Raw genomic sequence first — 20,582 nt, 5'->3', positions numbered from 1 at the left:
TGTCTCTGGAATAAGATCCGTATAAATACACACACAGATACACACACGTTCACATGCATACTCACCCGCACATTCACTGTTGTCCTTCCATTCATTTACCAATCAGTATTTGGTTATTTTAGAAGATGTTGTGAGAGAAAAGAAATAAAATAAGTATGACACTTCCTCACTACTAGATATATTTCTTTCTCTTTTTTGTCCAAAGAAGAGTTGGCTAGTTATGCAGCTAACGTGCAGTGATTCAGATGACTTTGCTAAACAGAGGATGATGTTTATAGGATGTTAATTCTAAGGAAAGGATGGTAGAATTTGTAAGCCAAACCTATACAGTTAAGAACAAAATAATGTTTTAAACATTGGGAATATTTTAGAAATATTTCATTACAACAGGCTTTTAGTTTGTAAAATCATATATGGAGACTACATTTTTATTCAAATGAATTAAAGTTGACATTCTGCAATTCTGGAAAGCCTATGATATAATGTTTTATGAATATGCTTCCAAATATTTTGGTCTACATTTACAGTACAGCCTATGAGGCAACACCAAGACATTTGGTGACGGTTTTAACTGTGTAACAGTTTTCTATCACTGTATAACAAATTACCAAAAACTTAGTGGCTTAAAACAATGCTTATTTATTATGTCATAATATCTAGGGGTCAAAAGTTCAGGCATAACTCAGGTGGGTTCTCTGCATAGGACTTTACAGGGCCATGACCCAGGTGCCTGCCACACTGTCTCATTTAAGACTCAGCATCCCATTCCAAGTTCACTGGTTGTTGGCAGAATTCAGTTTCTTGGGTTGCAGTGCTGAGGTCCTCAGCTCCTAAAGACTGTCTGATACTTCCTACTACATGACTTTCTCCACAATAGGGAAGTTTAGTTCTTCAAGGCCAACAGCATAGTTTTCTGCTAGTTTGAGCCTCTGACTTCTACATCCTTTTTTAAAGAGCTCGCCTGATTAGGTCAGGACCATCCATGGCAAACTCCCTTTAATTAAGTTAAAGTCAGCTTATTAGGGACTCTACTTACATCTGCAAAATCTCTTCACTTTCGATGTATGGCATAAGCTAATACAGAAGTCTCCAAATTGGTATCCAGATAGTCAGGGGAACACGAAGTCTCTCCTCAGGGTCTGTGGGCATGAACAACTTAGAGGTTCAAATTCTAGCTCTTTTACTTCCGTATGAATTCTTGCCCCAAATCTTCTGCTTGAAGTGCATGTGTTACTAAGGAGTTAGTCAAGTTCAAAATCCTTCCTTCCCATTCACAATTTCCCTTTATTTCCTACTGAACAAAGGCAAACTTCCCATCCTTCCTGAATTTTATTGTGGTGCACTGTCCTAAAAACCTTGGTGACACTCAACCAAGAGACCTTTGAAAATACTATATATTCATGCCGCTTATCATTTATGCAGTGTTGTTACATAACTCTATCCAGAATATATATGTGTGTGTGTGTATATGCGTGTGTGGTGTATATTTGTATTTATCTCTTGGAATTCTGTGGTCACAAGAAATGTAAATAAATAATTTTGAAATATAAAAGCCTTTCAGAAAAGTATGATAGGGTGAAGAATAAGTCTCTCCAGCATAAAATACATTAAATTCAAATAACATTCCATGAGTAAAGTAGAATGGAAAAAAAAATGATTCAAGGAGAAAAAGAGCTTGATAATGTACACTTATCCAGGAACAGGTATCAAATCACTCCAGGATTTAGAGTCCATTCACACATATAAAAGTGTGATATAAAATTTTTGGTTTCAACATGTCAGTAGTTAACATATGCTAGAAATCACATCTTTTGCAGCCATCAAAATGTAGATGTCAACTTAAAACCATGTGAGAGAACATAGATACTTAAAAAAAATTCTTTTAGTAACAGGAACAAAAAAACAAAAGCAAAACCAAAAATACCAATACCAGCTAAAGACCACTGAACCAGAAGAATTACTATATATTTCCAGTAACTGGTGTGGAGAGGCTAAGAAAGGAGGCAGGTGGGTCTGAGAAGAGCTGATTTGAAAAGGCTGCATTGATTCAGTCATGCGAATTAATGCAACAAGCAGTGAGAATAACAAGGTGAGGAAGGATGTGAACAATACTGAAGAACTTGGGTGTCCAATATATGATGACAAGTTGAATGTGAAGGTAGGGAAAGAGGAAAGTCAAATATTTTTTAAGTTATTAGATAGATGATGCATATTTAAGAGACACGTAAGTTTGAGGAGAAAGGTAAAGTTTAGTCCTTCTTATGTTGAAGTGTATGTGCTTGATGTCTGTGCTAAGACCACATCTAAGTTCAGTCTCTTCTGAAGCTCATGCAAAATCCGAAGTACATAGTGGCAGCCAAAACCTTTGCAGAGCAGCGATTCCAGGGAGCACACAGAAAACACAAGAAAGATCGGTGACCCCTTTTCCATAGGGTTTATTCAATACATATTTACTGTCTAGCTCTTATACCTGAAACCATTTTCTAGATTCTGGGGATATAGAAGTGAACAAAACACTCCAAGTTTTATATAAAATTTGAATTTCAGAGCATTGGTTCTAACTAGTAAAGTAAAAGCTGATATAGCCTTGACATGGGCATATTCAGAACCCTTTCAGAGTAGAGGTTTTGAATACTTTGTTCTGTTCCTTTCATTTGTTAAATAGCTGAATGAACCACAAATTTGTTCCTGTCACTTTGTTTCCAACCTTTTAGTCCTATAATTAGTGAGTACATCCCTGAAAGTGAATGTGGGCCTCAGTGTTCTAGGACTGGCCTTCTCAGTTACCCCCCATACGGTAGGCAGTTTTTACCCAAATGGCAACCGCTCACGAATATTCTGGCTGTGTACCTTTTTAAAAACATATTACAATTTTATTTGACAGTTATACTCAAGAAAGCTGAAAAGCGGTTTCAAAATTTTATGAACAGATTGCCTCCTTCTGAATGCATCCAGAATAATATAATATGCATATACCCAGTTCTCTTCTAAGAATTACTCAATCAAAAGCACAGGGGTAGAAAAGAGGGAATTGGATATGTTATAGTTTTCATAAGGTTTCAGCATGCTTAAGATCAGGAGCCACCCCTCATGTGGAATGAAGTAAGTTGGTCATCTGAAGAAGGGGCAAGTTTCAAGTCCAGATGCTGCATTAAGCAGCTTTCTATTTCTGAGTCAGTAAGGTTTCTATCTCAGTCAATCAGTGTAGGGGCTCCCTAGAGGCACAGAGGGAAAATGTATATACTCAAGGGTAGATCCTGTCATCTGTAAGCTAGTTATCCTCACCCAGAGAGACCAGGTTCCTACTGTTTGTTCTGCAACATCGCTGTACAAGGCCCTCTGAGCAGGGTCCAGGCATTCCCATTGCTCCTGAGAGAATTTTGTGCCCCAGCCCTGAATGTCATCCTATTTCTGGCTCCTATTCTGTCTTTTTCCTCCTCTACCAGGCTTCTTCCTCAGGCAACAGGAGCATGTAGAAGGCAATTGATCGTTTCAGGGGTCAGTGTCACCTGATTCAGAATTTTGGGTCAAGTCTCTCATCTCCATGTTGAGGTAGGCTCACTGAGTCTCATAGAGGGAGTCATTTCACCAAGTTATCCCGACAACATCTCAGTTGAGTGAGCAGAACTGGATGAAATGGAACTCTGAGATGTTGGCCTGAAGGAGCTAATGGGCAGGGGTGTCTTTATGGATCTTCTCCCTTAAAATTTCTACGACCATATTTCACATGTGCTGCACAGAGTGACCTTTGCTCTGCACCATCCATATGTGGGTCTACCTCGCTATAAAATTTTTAATCATTTCCAGGTATTTGGAATTTTAAGACATTACAAATATATAACAAGATTGGGAGTCCTGTATAGCCCCTGAATGAAGTACTGATTTTCCTCTATAATCACTTTGTATTCTGAATAATAGTTTGTTCCATAGATTAGTTCACTACTTTTCAAAGAGATATAATATTTGTTGGGAGTAACTATATTTTTCTGAAGTGAAAATAGTTCTCTGGAAATTGAAAATCTGTCTTTTGTTTGATACGACATAGAAAATCTAATTGATTATTTAAATTATTTGTTCCCAAACTTCTTGGACTGAAGATATTTTTACACTCTACCATTATTGAGAACCCAAAATCATGTATTGAACTATATGAATCAATATTTATAATATTGGAAATTAAAATATTAATTCATTAAAATACTAATCTAATTGGATGCTAATAAATACAACATATTTAAAATGAAAAATAACTATGTTTTTCAGAAAAATAAGCTGTGGTTCCATTAGAATATGTATTAACTCAACAAAAAAAAGAATATACATTAACTCTCATATACCTGTTGGCTGCTCCAATTGTTTTCTACTTCTCACCACCCAGTTGGAGATTTTCATCATCTATCACCTGTTCTTGATATTCTTCCTTTATCTTGTAGGATGGTCTAATCTGCTTTTCAGCCCTCATTTGTATGACTGATACCACGATTACATTTAAAATCCAAAAACCTAGAATAATCCTAGACATGCTCTTTCCTTTACTCTTCACATTAGGTCCATCACTAAGACTTGTCAGTTTCTCTTGTCTGTACCTCTCAAATCTGGCCATCACTCCCATGCTGTCTCCTTTATCTAAGAGAGTGTTATTTTTGTCTTGAATATTTAAATGGCCTTCTGAAAGGAGCTGGATCCATATTTACTTGTTTTTTTTTCCTTTAATCCCTTCTTCACACTACAAACAGAATGATATAAAAAATCTGAGTATATCATTTTGTATCCTTAATACACCACACCACACACACACACACCCAAGTAAAAAATGCTTCAATGATTTACTTCAACCTTACAAAAACAAAATACCCTTTGAACAAAGACAAAGCCATTTTTTAGTTCCCTACCCATATCTCCCACCTTCTATAATACCATTGTATAGTATTCCTGTCTATTCCAGCCAGAATAGCTTACTTCCTGTACTTCATTTTTTCCATATTCTCATTTGCAGTTCCTTTACCCCTGTCATCTCCTCTGCCTTGAAAATTTTTTTCGTCCTTCCCCACCCAGTTGACAGCTACTCATTGTTCAAATTTCAACTCAGTTATGATCTCTTCAGTTATCATTTTTTCATTTGACTTCTCTGACTTGTCAAATTCCTTATTATATGTTTATACCACCATAAACCTCTTCTTCTAAGTACTTCTCAGAGTCAGGTCCTTACCTTTGATTTTGAAATTATTTGATTAATAGGTCTATCAAAATTTCTAAGTTCCAACGGAGCAAAGATCATGTCTCTTTTTTGTGTCAGCACATTGCCTTGGACATGACAGGGATTTGTTGAATGAATGAATGTTATTTCTACACGGTGATAGCTTTTCATCTCTCTCTGTGTGTGTGCGCACGTGCATGCATGTGTGCATGTGTGCACGAGCGCATCTCCTGGAATTTTTTCTATGGTTCTAGATTTTCTTTCATATGACAACTTAGCTTTTCTTAGACATTACTACCCAGGAAGGTTTCTTCCTATATCCTCAACTCATCCTAAGGTTTCATGCTTCCCTGAGCTACTTTTGTTCATTTGTTGCTGGTTGTCTCAATGGCATTTTCTTTACCAAAAAAATAGACAAGTTTCATCATGTTTTACCTTATTTTTCTCTTCCTCTTTCTTCTCTTTTCCTTTTAAGTTCTAGATACATAAGTGCCCAAAATCATTTCGTTAATTTTTTTAACAACTTACTGTGGTGTAGTTGATATAACCTCAACATATTCATTGTATACAATTTGATGGGTTTGAACATGGCTGTATATCCATGAAACCATCTCCAAAATCAAGGTAATAAACATAATAGTCACTTCCAAAAGTTTCCTCCTGCCTGGAGCCCACTTTTTAAGTATGTGTAAGAACACTTAACCTGAGATCTATTCTTGATATCTTTTTAGTATATGATATAGTATTGTTAACTATAGGTACTATGTTGTAGAAATGACTAGTTCTCTAGAATTTATTCATCTTGAACAACTGAAACTTTATACCCATAAGACAACTCTTCATTTCAGAAATGTGGCCAAGGCAGATTTTTTATATCTTTCTATTCAAACTATTGTTATAGACTGAACCATGCAACACCCCTCCACCACAAATTCATAATTTAAGCCTTAAATCCCCAATGTGACTATATTTGGAGATAGGGTTTTTAGGAGGTAATTAAGGTTAAATGAGGTCATAAATGTGGGATGCTAATTTGCTGGGATGAGTAGCCTTAGAGTAAGAGAGAGATCTCTCTCTTTTCTCTATATGAGCATATGGCAAGAAGGTGACCATCTGCTAGCCAGGAAGACAGCTCTCACTAGAACCCAAATTGGCTGGTACCTTGATTTTGGTCTTCCCAGCCTCCAGAATTGTGAGAAGTACATTTCTATTGTTTAAGCCACCTCATCTATAGTATTTTGTTATGGTGGTCCAAGCAGACTAAAATAGGCATGTTGCCACTGGTAATAAATAAAAGAATCCTTCTTTCCAGTAACCAATGTACATTGGTGTCATTTTAAGAGAATATGTATCCTTGTGTGTTTACATGTTGGGAAAATAATTTTAGCTAATTATTTTCTTTCTTAAAGAAAGCCTATATTTCTCTGTATTTTATTATTTCATCCAAGGCTAGAAGAGATTCATAGACATAGAATCTCATTGATTCCGAGTCAGGAAAAAACAACATCAATACCCTTTCTCAAGGGACAGATCTTATACTTGGAGGTCTTTTTCAAGTCATCTTCTAAGAAATAAGAGTATAGAATTGAAGGCCTTTCATCAAAGTCTTGTCTCTTGAGCATTTTCTACCAGAAAAGGCTTCCAGGGAAAAGTTTCAGATAGGAATTCTAGGTTCACATGGAAAGCAAATGTACAATCAATTTGAGGATTGTACTTTGGAGGTCTTTATACTACTTTCCCATGTCAATTTTAAAACAAGAAGCTCTTTAAATTTTCATTGAACCTGATCTTGCCATTTGTGGAACAAAAAGCACAAGTCCGTTGACGGGAGAATAGCTTTACACACTGTAATTAGTCTCCAGGGATCATCCTAAAGTAAACCCTATGTTTCAGTTGCTCTTCAGCAGCTGAAGTGGGAATAGATTAGGTTGGACTGAAGTGTTCCAAGGAATAATCAGGTATTTGTCCAATGGCCTATGGAACAACTTGCTGTTAGCTATAGGCAAAAGAACAGCAATAGTATACCGCCACGGGGAAATTTAGAATTTGGGGGGGGGGGAAGGGACTGTAACTGCAAGGATTTACTAATCGTTCATGTAGAGGTTATGAGCTTTGGGCATGGCTCTCTGTAACATACACGTGCACTCATATTCTCCAGTTGCCTTTCTCAGACCTCCATCAGAGCTGTGTGGTATCTCAGCAAAAATTTGGCTAGACTTTCACTGAGAAAATGGATCATATTTATTTTTAGTCATCTTGTTCTAGAGGTTTTTTGGTTGAGTGGCAAGATGTTCATCTAAAAGATTACATAACAGTTCATCTTTATTCTTTAAAAAAATCTATTCAAACTTTGAAATTCCTGACCAGATATTACAGCAATCACCATTACACATCCATACCAATGAAGTGAAATGAATGTTCCAAGAGGCACCCATGGTATTTGATTATGTTGTGAAAGGACAGTGAAAACTGTCCATTAGCACATGTTCTTTGTAAAGCATTTTCAAATAGAACATTTTGTGTCAATCATCAAAGAAAAACATTTCTTCATTCATAGGCCACTAAGGATCATATAACTATTTTTGTACTTGCTCTAAAGGGTAGCCACTACTGACAGCCTCGAACAAATGTTTTATTTGTGAGGAACTCTCATATTTGTGTTTCTAGTATTTTTGGTGTGCCTGGTAGACATACTTGCAAAAATGTTTGTGTATATGAAGATACACATGATATGAAGATACACAAGATACACATGTTGCTTTGGCTAAACTTGATCAATGTCCGCTGATATTTAGGGATGTTCCTGTGCTTCTTTAACACTTTTCTTGGCACTAGACACTTCAAAATCTTCTCTTATTTAGGTCCCATGTTAAAGTTTTAAATCCAAAGGGATAGCTTTCCCCCATATTTAATAGTTTTTCCCAAATCGATTGGTATGAAACATTTGTTTTGTTTTTGCACCAAGTTTTGTTATTTATACAGTAGGACAGATAAAGGAGTCTATTTTATGGCAATTCAAGAATAATTCATCTTGTTTGAGTATGAACTACCTATGTAGGGAACAGAGTTGAAACATTTGCATCACAGGTAAATGGTCTATGAAAAATCATTCACATGGTCCTCATCAGATAATATATTCAAATAATATAATGAAGTTTTTCATTTTATTCTATAATTGCCACCAGAAATCATGTAGTTTTTGTTTATGAGGTCACTTCTAGGAGCTGAGTGTCAAATGGGATAAATACAGACATGCTAACGTCAGAAGGCACTTTTTAGTTAATGAAAAATATTATCTCAGTACTGCTAGTTCATAGTTAAAATCATAAGGAATATTTCCAATGAATTAAAACATCAAGTGGTTTGAGGTTATATATTTCAAAGTTATGGATGCTTATTAAAACAAAAGTTAAAAAAGAATATTACTAATTAGATTTTTTAAATATTTTGTTGAGGCCTGTCTTGGGCTGCGTAACAGAACACCAAGGACCAGGTGGCTTCTAAACAATAGATACTTATTTCTGAGAGTTCTGAGGGCTGAGAAATCAAAGACCAAGGTTCCAGGAGATTCCTCATATGGTAGAAGGGTGAGAGAGTTCTGTGGTATCTCTTTTATACATGCACTGATCCCATTCATGAACAATCTGCCTTCATAATCTAATCACCCATCAAAAGCCCTACATACTAATACCATCACATTAATTCAATTACTCTTGTCCAGTAACAGGATTTCAAGGTATGAATTTGGGGGAGACACAAGCATTCAGTCTATAGCAAGGTCTAATAAAAAGTTCTATTTTTTCTGTACTATGCTCTATTTTTATTAATGTGCAGTAATTCTTTTTATTGTGTAATTTCTATAATTTCAAAAGGTTCAAGTTTCCACCAAAAGATTAGAATCTGTTAAATAATCCAATTATTTAAAACAAATCCAAGCTTGTGTTTTTATTTACTCATTTTAACTTACACTGTCTTTAAGTGAATATTTAGTGATTCCTAAATTTATATCAAAGATTTTAAATTATATTAATGAAATTCAAGAAAAAATTGTTCAACAAAATTGTCCAAATGATGATTTTATGATTGCAGTGAAAAAATCTTTAATTAAAACTTGTTAGGGACCTCTGCAGTTGAGGTGCAAAGTTAGTATCAACAGGTAGGTCTCTGAACTTCACACTGGAATTTTAGTGGATGAATCAATAGTGAAATATTTTCCTCAATATTTTTATTCAAGTTTTTTTTTACATAGGGTTTTATAATATAGATATTACTTAGTAATATAGATATTACTTTTCACAGATACTCCTAAACTTTGAAAACTTCTACCTCAAATTAGGAAAATGTTCATTTCTACTAGCCTTAAAATTTTATGATTCCTCTTCAAATTTTCTGATGAACATGTGATTACTCACCGAATTTCCTAAGTATTGATTTCTTAATGAATTATGATAATATTTGTTTATTATCTGTCCTTTTATTTTTAAAAATGCAATTAAATTGTTTTGAGCTTAAGGCTCTGTGTTTCAAATTTTAATTATCATGGGTTATTTCTATAAAATATTGCTTTAATAAAAATATTTATGAAAAAATACTTTGTAAATCCAATTACTCTTGTATAAAAACAATTCTAGAAATCATATCTGATTTTTAATCTTAAATTGACATTGTGGTATCCAAGGAGCAGAACATGTTAATCTTTCATGGGCTCAGCCTCTAGCTGTGTTCTCAGTGAGATGTGATGGACCCACATCTAACCAAAGGCTGTCCTGATTGACCCTGAAACTCACAAAGACTGGGTTTTTAGATTATATGTTCACAATGTCACAGTAATAGTTTAGAAAAATATGTCAGTAATAAACATATAAAACCAAATGCACACAAATACACAGGAAAGTGAGACAGTAGAAGTACCCAAGACAGAAAAGTAGTCCCTAAGAAGATTAACTAAAGTACTTTTGTTCTGGCTGCCATAACTCTGACCTTCCTCCCTTTGTTTGGGTTCTAAATCCTAACTCAGTTTGCTTCCCAGGAACTTGTGCCCAAGAAGTGGGGGAATAAAAACTTTACTTCTTAAAATGTTAAGGTAATGAATTGATATGTTGCTGAAGACATTTGTTTTTGTCTTTTTTACATTATAGTTATGTAACTAGATATGAAATAGGTCAGTACAAGTTTGATCTCTTAACTGTTTTAAAGTTATCACCCTTTAAAGATGCTCCCCTCCACATACACCCAGTATCTTCACATCATTTAACAGTTAACTTAAACCATCAGAAATATAGTAGCTTGGTGGCATTTGTTTTGATAAAATATAGTTCCTGAGGACCCTTATAATCTATCTTACTTTCTGTTTCATTTAAGAACTTTATTTTATTTTTCAACAGATTTTAAGTATTTATTTGAGAGAGAGAGAGAGAGAGAGAGAGCATGAGCAGGGGGAGGGACAAAGGGAAGAGGGAAAGGCTGTGGGACTTGATCCAAGTACTCTGGGATCATGACCTAAGCCGAAGGCAGATGTTTAAGGAATTGGACCACTCAGAAGCCCCTCATCTAAGAACTTAAATATTAAAATAATAAAGAACTTGATTAACTAGCACTAAGTTTTTCATACAAGTCATTTCTTCAGGCCAATAAATTTTGTTCTTGCTGAATTGATATGTTACCAATATCAGTATATATTAACTCTCAGAAATCAACTGTCAATGACCACTTTGGGATCACTCTCCGGACATTTTGCTTATCTCCATTTGAAGTTCCTTTTAATTTAGGGTATTTCTGGGCCAAATTTTCATTGCCTGCAGTAGATATATAAGATAAAAATATATTTTAAATGGAACTGAAGAAAAGTTATTTTAAGGGCAACATATGGAAGTCCGTTTATACAACATATTCCAGTGGTTGACATGGTCATTAATTAATCTTCCTTCTTTTTCACTGTTTCATAGAATAACTCCAAACTTAGGTTCCACTTAGTTTGCATGGAATTGAATGAAATAAAACATTAAGTCCCATAAAGAGTAGTTATTTGTAAGAAATTTATGTATGTATGTATTTATGTATTAATTAATTTATTAATCATTCATCCATTAGTTTTAAAGATTTATCTATCTATTTTAGAAAGAGAGCACATGTGAGCAAAGGGAGGGGCAAAGGGAGAGGGAGAGAGAATCTCAAGAAGACTCCCCACTGCACATGAGTGGGGAGTCCCACGTGGGGCTCAATTCCATGACCATAAGATCACGACCTGAATGAAAATTAACTGAGCCAGCTATGCGCTCCAGAAAGAAATACATTTAAATGAAATTGAGGATCCATTTAAAATGAACTTACACTATTAAATATGGAACACTTTTTTTTCCCAATTTATTTATTTTCAGAAAAACAGTATTCATTATTTTTTCACCACACCCAGTGCTCCATGCAAGCTGTGCCCTCTATAATACCCACCACCTGGTACCCCAACCTCCCACCCCCCCCCGCCACTTCAAACCCCTCAGATTGTTTTTCAGAGTCCATAGTCTCTCATGGTTCATCTCCCCTTCCAATTTACCCCAAAGCACATACCCTCCCCAATGTCCATAACCCTACCTAAATATGGAACACTTTTATAGACATCCCTAGCCTCTGAAGGCATGTCTAATTCTGACTTCTTTTGGGAAATGATACATATAATTCCAGAATGGATGAATCAAAGGCATTTATTCAAATCCTAAATTGTATTAGAGTATGTCAGTTTGAGTTTTATCCAGGGACATCTTTAATGACCATTTAGAGTGTAAAGGTAACTGGGGAGTTTACATTGACTTTACTCTATTGAATCATAAATATTTTTATGTATGTTTTGAGAAAGTGTATGAATTTTAGTTGCTCCAGAAAGTTTTCAGTTACATTTTGTTTGGATAAACATTAAAGAGTAAAGAGAAAGTCCAAGTTGTAGTAAAATTTTAATTTTGTACTTTTTCTTACTTTGTTATGGAGATTTTTTGATCTGTATGAAATGTGGTAGGAATTGTATTTGAACTAGGAAAAAAAAACAGGAGATAATTCTGCATAGGAACGGCTGATTTCTTTTAATACTAAAAAATTGATTAAAAAATTAAGACACCAGCTTAGAATATATTTATTATACTGGAAGAAAATCATGGATAATACCATTACCAACTTTTATATGTTTTTAAACAAACTCATTAGGATTAACTGTAGAGTCATTTCAGAAATACTGTCTGGGGACACCTGGGTGGCTCAATCAGTTAAGCATCTGCCTTCATCTAAGGCCATGAACCCAAGGTCCTGGAATCAAGTCCCACATCAGACTCATTGCTCAGCAGGGAGCCTGCTTCCCACTCTGTCCCTTCTCCCCCACCCTGCCCCAAGCACACTCTCTCGCAAATAAATAAATAAGTAAGTAACCTTAAAATGCAAAAAGAAATATTGTCTATTTAGCACATATTAGTTATAGTGCCACACGGAAGTAAAATGCCTTTAAGGAATTTTTCCAAAAATATACTATTTTAGTGTTTGAATGAAAAGAAAATTGGGATGGGGATGGTAATAATGATAAATTGATTTAAAAAAATCTGTTCTCTAGTCAAATTTTCCCTTTCTTCCTTTTTTATGGCCAAACATATAGCATAGTGCTTTTTATTTATTTTTTTAAGTTTCTTAAAAGATTTTATCTATTTATTTGAGAGAGAAGTAGAGAGGGAACATGAGCAGGGGAAGGGGCAGAGGGAGAAGGAGACTTCTCGCTGACCAGGAAACCTGACATGGGGCTCCATCCCAGGACCCTGGAATTGTGATCTGAGCCAAAGGAAGATGTTTAAGTGACTGAGCCACCCAGATGCCCCAGCATAGCACCTTTTAATCTCCCTATGTGGTCACTATATTACTTAATAGATGTTTTTCAATTTCTAAAGTAAGAAAAGTGATTAAAAAACACATTTGAAAAACATTAATAGATAGAAAGATTTTACATCTAATATTAATCAATGAGTGGATAGATCTAGGAAATTTAAGTGCTATCATCTGATGTTCTTTCAAACTAGTCTATGTCAAGCCAAGCTAGAACATTCTATTTCACAGCAGAGAAATCCTATAGTTGAGTCCACCATAGTAACTCATTCCTTTAGGTTGAGTGAGATAGCAATAATGATAACTTGAATTTTAATTCTACTCAATTTTTATAAAAACCTATGTGACAGAAAACCCTAGTAATATTTATGCAAATTAAAACTAAGAGGTAAGTGACAAATTAAAAGATTTTACTCAAGTTTAATATTTTTTCTTTCCAATAGCTCATGGTACTATGAATGACACAGATGTCCCGATGGAAACAACTGAATGCATTCAAGGTCAAGGAGAAGGCTACCGGGGCACCATCAGTACTATTTGGAATGGAATTCCATGTCAGCGTTGGGATTCCCAGTATCCTCACCAGCATGACATAACTCCTGAAAATTTCAAGTGCAAGTGAGTATATTAGGCACATATAAATTTCAGTAGACTCTGCAGGAAATGAGGTGGAATGGTTACTCAATGAATTTTGGTGTTAGTAATTCTTAAACTGTAGTGTGTCTAGGGACAAGTTGAGTTAAAAGGCAGATTCATCCACTCAGATATTTTGATTCCTTAGGTCTGAGGCCAAATATCCATTTTAATGAACACTCTAGGTAATTTTGAATCAGATGGTTGATGTACTGTATTTTGGGAAACACATCCCCAGTTTTCTGATCACCGCTTTGATTTTGCAGGTGCCTTTAATAAATCATTAATGGTAATGATAACCAGGCAAGTTTCAAATTAGTGCCTTCTTAATATTTCACATTAATTTTAAGGGAAATTACATATTTTTTTCTTTCACAAGAAGAGGCATGCCTTGATTTCACTCAACAATGTAAACTGATACATTTTTGACCTTGAAGTAATATTATTTTTTAAAATTTTAAATATGTTTTCTGCTGTTTCAGATTTCCTTTAAAGAGTGGGAAAGTGAACCAATTGTTTAGATGAATCAAGCCAAAGAAACTGCCCTTGAATATCAATTATATTGCTGTTATGTACCTTCTCTGTGGCTGTTTTTTTTCACCACTTGACTTTTGCTACACAGAACAGCCACGATGCCATGTGTTTTTAAATTGTCCGCCTTGTTATGAGGAACATAAAATGATTGCTTTTGAAACTTATAACACACGTGCCATTCATAGTGGCTTTGCTGAAATAGCACCTATAAATAACATATATTGGCTTTATATAATTGGCTTTTAATAAGAGAGCTTAACATTTCAAGATGGGGAAGTATGAGTACTAGTTGGCCTATCCACTGGAGAGAGAAGATATTTTATAGGTGTTTTTTGTTTGTTTGTTTTAGCCAATTCAATGTATTTGCTCAGATAGTAAATAATTCATGTTATTATATTTTCATTATTTTATGATAACAACTATTTACTTGTCATTGTAAGTTTGCTTCCCTCATATTCTTCATAGAAGTTCTCTCTGTTCCTGACCCATGTGTTTCACACCTCAGAAATAAATACCAAAGTAGAGAAAGCAAAGAAAATGACAAAAGATTAGTTAAGATAAACAGAGAAGACAGTGTCAGTGCCATTCACATGTTTTGTTAATTTCTAATGACTGGTAATAATACTCAAGTAAAAAATTGTATATGTACAAATTTTCAAGAGAATTTAACTAAGCAATTATTCATCTAAAATAGCAAACTTGTGTAAACTTGATGTAAAACTCAATGCACATATTTTATACTATCATAAATTTTTAAAATGTAAGTGCAAATTAGTTAAGAGAAATAAAAGATTATCTTTATCTTAATAATTTAATAATTTTATAAGAAAACTAATGACTTTAATATGAGTTGTAACTATGAACACCTGCTGTCCAGTGGCTGTAACTGTTGGCAATCATTGTTCTCATAATCTTAAATAACACAGTTTGTGTCAGCACCTATTTTGACTAGATAACCTCTTAACTTGTTGATTTTACAGCAAAACCCAAGTTTCTTCCTTAAAAATTTCTCCATTTCTAATGGTGAACTGGGGTATTAATAAAATTGTAGTACTTCTTATTGGACCTAAGTGATATATATAAGGCAGTTTCTTATATATTGAATATTAATTTTGTTAAATTACTAGCCAGGGGTCTATGAGGAGAAAACCCATGCTTGTTTCAAATTAAAGAACATTTTTCAGAAGAGTAAATAATGAAGTTCACATTTTATTTAATGTGAACCCTATGTTAAGGTAAAATTATTTTACATACAGAGAATATTAGTATAGACTCTTTCCTTGTTGAAAAGTTCAGTGTTAATTAAATCACTGCTAAAATAAAGGATGTACATTTACTACATTGACAATTTATTCTACAGTTAAGTTTTCTGTATTATAAAGGCCTTCATTTTACAGAAATATTTATAAAGATTTCAAATAACTTTTGTGAATCAATAAAGAAGTACTTTGTAAGGCAAAGAAATCTATGCAGCAAATTAAGTTAAAAAAAAGTACAGAATTCAAGGAAGAAATAGCTATTGTGTTTTTTTATCAAATGTTGGATAGGTAGAACTCCCATTTTTAAATGAGAATAGTTAACAGTTATTCATAATAGCCTTTCTTCAGCAAAGAGAGATAGATATTGTTTCTACATTGTATATGGGTCATGAAAACATAATAAATAATAGGCCAGTTTTTAAAAAATTGTAATAGTTGAGAGTCTGAGTGTTGAGAATGAGTGAGAAAAATGAAGTGGTACTATTTTTTCCCTTTCATAAAGCAATAGTGTTTGTGTGGAACTCCAGGCCTGTGCAATGAAGAGAATACTGACATCTGACATCTGACTGATTATTTCAGTAATGTGGGCAATGTCAGTTGTGTATGCTGAATTCTAAATTGTTGTAACTATCCTAAATCTAAAACTTAGAACTCTATTTATAAACATGCATGCATTCTGGGATTCTAGAAATTTAATAGCGCTAACTTACCATTTGTAAGAACTCTGGCAATTTACATTAACATGCTTATTCTCAATAGGGACCTAAGAGAAAATTATTGCCGAAATCCAGATGGGGCTGAGTCACCCTGGTGTTTTACCACTGATCCAAACATCCGAGTTGGCTACTGCTCCCAAATTCCAAAATGTGATGTGTCAAGTGGACAAGGTAATAGCTGACATTTTGCAGGGTGGGCACGATTAAATTCAGGGAAAATGCCTCAAGAGAGACCTACTTCTTGTTGCACTAGTTTTGCTAGTTCTCAAACAAAGTCACCAAGTCTGAAGTTGCATTTCTTTTATACATTCTTTTGCTCAACACTCACTTATTTATTTGAGCTTATACTAGTGTCAGGCTCTGTTTTAGACACTGGGGATATACTTGTAAACACAACAAAATTCTCTGACTCCCATGGAACTCCAGAAACTCCAGCAAACAGAAAACAGGAACAAATCAAGCAAAATAGAAGTGGGAATGAGTTAGTTTGTGGTGAGTGCCAGAGAGAAAAATGTCCCAGGGTTAGAGGACAGGGTGTTATTTCGTATTTTAATGGTATGGGACGATCTGACATACCAAGGGAACACTTAAGGAGGACCTGGAAGAAGCAGCGTGTGCCATGTGCATATAACCTGTAAACAGCATTTGAGGTGGAGGAAACTTGCAAATGCAAATGGCATGAGATGGGACAGTGCTTGAAAGGTAAAGAGATAGCAAGCACATCACTGTGGCTGGTACAGAGCAAGGGGTAGAGTCACATCACTGTGACTGGTACAGAGCAAGCGGTAGAGTCACAGGGGATGTGGTTAGAGAAGGGTCGGACTAAAATCGCATACACCTTAGAGGAATTGGAAGGATTTACATTTTTATTCTGAAAGAGAAGGGACTCTATTGTATGGTTCCGAAAAGATAAATTAGATGATCTGTTTGGTTTAAATTTTAACAGGATGACTGTGGGTGCATTATGGAAAACATCCATAATTTTTGAACTTTTGACAACTTCTCCCAAACAGGAGAATTCATTGTGTGACTGTTTCAGTATTTCAGAAAAGAGAGGAGAGTGATGTGGACCTGGGGGTCAGCACTGGAGATGATGTATAGCAGTGGGGTTTGGGATAAATCACCATTGTACTGGGAAACATAGATGCCATTGAAGATCATCGTTTCAGGGAGCAGCAGTAGAGAATAGTAGATTGAGATAGGTTTAAAAAAGAAATAATTTGTCAAAGGTTAATGATGATGTTGGAATCTAGGCATTTATTAGTATATAATGAATTGAGGGTTATGATTTTTAAATAATCATATTCTTGGCCATAAATTTAAATATGATGATCATGGTTAGTCATAAATCATCCTAAAAAGCCCAAGCCAAATTTAAAGCTCCATTTCATAGATTTATTATTCTATACATACTTCTTCCATCCTTTAACTTTTTCTGCAGTGCCATTTTTCATGAGCAGCTGTTAAAAGTTGTAGAGGGAAGAGAGTTTGAGTCCCTCTTCAGTTAATTTCACTGTTCTTTGGCAGATTTTAAAGGTTGGTTAGAAATAAAGTTGAAACCAATTTTTTTTTAATTTTTTTTTAAGATTTTATTTATTTATTTGACAGAGATCACAAGTAGGCAAAGAGGCAGGCAGAGAGAGAGGAAGGGAAGCAGGCTCCCTGCTGAGCAGAGAGCCCGATGCGGGGCTTGATCCCAGGACCCTGAGATCATGACCTGAGCCGAAGGCAGAGGCTTTAACTCACCGAGTCACCCAGATGCCCCAAAACCAATGTTTAAAGGAGGTTTAGTACCACCTGGATCTTCTTTGTCCCTGTCTTATTCATTTAAACATGAGTTGATAATTTGAGATAGAGGCAAATTAGATCAATTGCTTAATAAGTTTCTTAAATATATTAAGATGCTTTTATGTACATATATATCACTTACCAAAGAATCAGGTAATAGAATATGAGAATTTTTAGATTGTACAAGTTAAGCCAATGCTATTGCTTATCTAGTAAATCTAGAAATTAATAGATGAAGAAATTAGTTTTATGAAATTTGGATAACTTGCCTAAATTCTCAAATTAGCACAGCTGGGATTAAATACAACCTTCCTTAAAATGAGCTTTCCATTACTTTTGACAATATATTATATTTTTTTAACAATGTATTATACCTGATACATGCAACAATGTGCTAGGTTTTGTGGGGCAAATAAAAAATGAAGACATCCACTTAAGAGACACTGTTAGCTAATCCAACATAAAGCTATGAAATTTTAATGGTTATGCCATTGTGTGATACTGCCAAGCTAATGGTATGCGTTGTTAAATATGTGATATGTATGCACGCATGCACATACACATACGTGAACAAGAAAGGATGTTGCTCTTATCCTTCTCCATATAAACACTTAGACTGATGAGTTAGAAATGTTTTTCCTAAACCTTGCAACATCTGAATTAGCATATATATGAATAGTCTTCCAACTGAATATCAAGTAACTATTAAAAATGAAAACTGAAATTACACACTTTCTTTAAAAAAGCTTTTAAAACATAACTTATCAAATGATACCATAAATACTTAGGGTAGTAAATGGAATGCAATTCATAGCTTTAAATGGTTATATCAAATCATTAATAATAAGAAAGTGAATGAAATTTCAAACTTTGAGTTGGGGAAAAAAAGTAAATTAAAAGCAGTATAAAAAGGAAAATCAAGATAAAGCAGATATTAGTAAGGTCTGGAACTAATAATGGTAAAACTAATGAATAAAGCAAAATGATGGTTCTTTGAAAAAATTAACAAAATAGATAATCACCAGCTAGTTGACTCAAGAAAAAAAGAAAGGACAAAAACATAAAATAATAATTATTAAAGGGGAAATAACCATTGAAACAAGAAAATTAAAAAACATAAAAGACTATTTTGTATAACCTCATGTAAGAAACTTTGAAAATAAAAATGAAATGAATAATTTACTAGGAAAACTAAAATTACTTGAATTAAATTGTCACTGATCAATTAAATTAGTCAAAGAATTAGACCTATTCTTACAGAAGAAATATGGAAATTTATTAATGAAATCTGTTCCATCAAAAAATACTCTCCCTAAGTTGGGGGAAATTGGAAGGGGAGGTGAACCATGAGAGACTATGGACTCTGAAAAACAATCTGAGGGTTTTAAAGGGGTGGGGGATGGGAGGTTGGGGTACCAGGTGGTGGGTATTATAGAGGGCATGGATTGCATGGCGCACTGGGTGTGGTACAAAAACAATGAATACTGTTATGCTGAAAATAAATTTAAAAAAATTTAAAAAAAATACTCTCCCTAGATGCATTCACAGACCAGTTAATCTCAATGCTACATATACTGATACGTAGCTCAACAAATACAATAAAACGTCCATCAGTAGTGATGACATTACAATATTAGTACCTGAACATGACTAAGGTAACATAGGAAAAAAGTAAACTTATCTCATTTGTGAATATAAAAATTTTAAAAGAAATTTGAGTAAATAGTCTGATAAAGCAACTTAAAATATAATACATAATGATTGAACAGAGTTTAGTCTAAGAAAAAAATGATTCTGTTTTAGAAACCCATTAACACATTCATCTTAGATCTAAGAAAAATGATCATATAATAAATGTCAATAAATTTTGAAATTTCTGTTACAAAATTCACTCCTTTCTCATAAAAGTACCCGAATAAGCATTTCTGGAATACACACACTATACACACATATCTATCTATCTATCTATCTATCTATCATCTATTTATATCTATCTATCTATCTATCTATCTATCTATCACCTATCTATCTATATTTATATCTATCTATACATAAACAGAGAGACAGATACTACCTTAAAAATATATTCACATTCTAACATATACACATATAGACACATAGACATGCCTACATACACAAAAGCATTTATCCCTTATAGTTGATGGGGAAACATAGACATTCTTAGGAAGTTAAAAAGGAAAGCTAGAATGTATACTGTCTTTACTCATTAACATTGTAAAATATAAGTTAACATAGGTTAACATATTCCTCTTTAATACTGTATTGGAGATATTCCATATAAATAAGAAAGCATATTTATTGGTAAAAAAGCCAAAGTTCTTTATTTATGCAAATGATGTAATAGTAATATACTTTGAAAACTGAAGTCAAATAATAAAAAATTCACTAAGATAGCATTCATATATGAAGTTGAAGATTTAGTTAAGGGGAAAATTATCTAATAGCAACAAAACTGATAAAAGTAGAAATAAATTTAGAAAGAATGTGCAAAATCTCTGTAATAAAATCTTAAAATCACCACTGAAAGCCCCAAAATTGTACTTTAACGTGACAAAGCATCCCTTGTTCTTGATATGAGAAATC

The 20,582-nt window shown here is 34.1% G+C and overlaps 1 protein-coding gene across 4 annotated transcripts in view; it reads left to right on the top strand.

The window, feature by feature from the left end:
* Nucleotides 1-20,582, top strand: part of HGF (hepatocyte growth factor) — a 90,798-nt gene that overhangs the window by 28,702 nt on the left and 41,514 nt on the right. For all 4 annotated transcript variants that reach the window (XM_044245910.1, XM_044245911.1, XM_044245909.1 and 1 more), the window contains 2 exons: nucleotides 13,492-13,666; nucleotides 16,234-16,361. In XM_044245910.1, the coding sequence (XP_044101845.1) occupies nucleotides 13,492-13,666; nucleotides 16,234-16,361 (303 nt within the window). The remainder of the gene's footprint in view (nucleotides 1-13,491; nucleotides 13,667-16,233; nucleotides 16,362-20,582) is intronic.

The sequence above is a fragment of the Neovison vison genome, chromosome 4, assembly GCF_020171115.1.
Source record: "Neovison vison isolate M4711 chromosome 4, ASM_NN_V1, whole genome shotgun sequence".
In the NCBI taxonomy this organism is placed as follows: Eukaryota; Metazoa; Chordata; class Mammalia; order Carnivora; family Mustelidae; genus Neogale; species Neogale vison.
The sequence above is the reverse complement of the archived record's forward strand: the minus strand, read 5'-3'. Positions and strand labels throughout refer to the sequence as shown.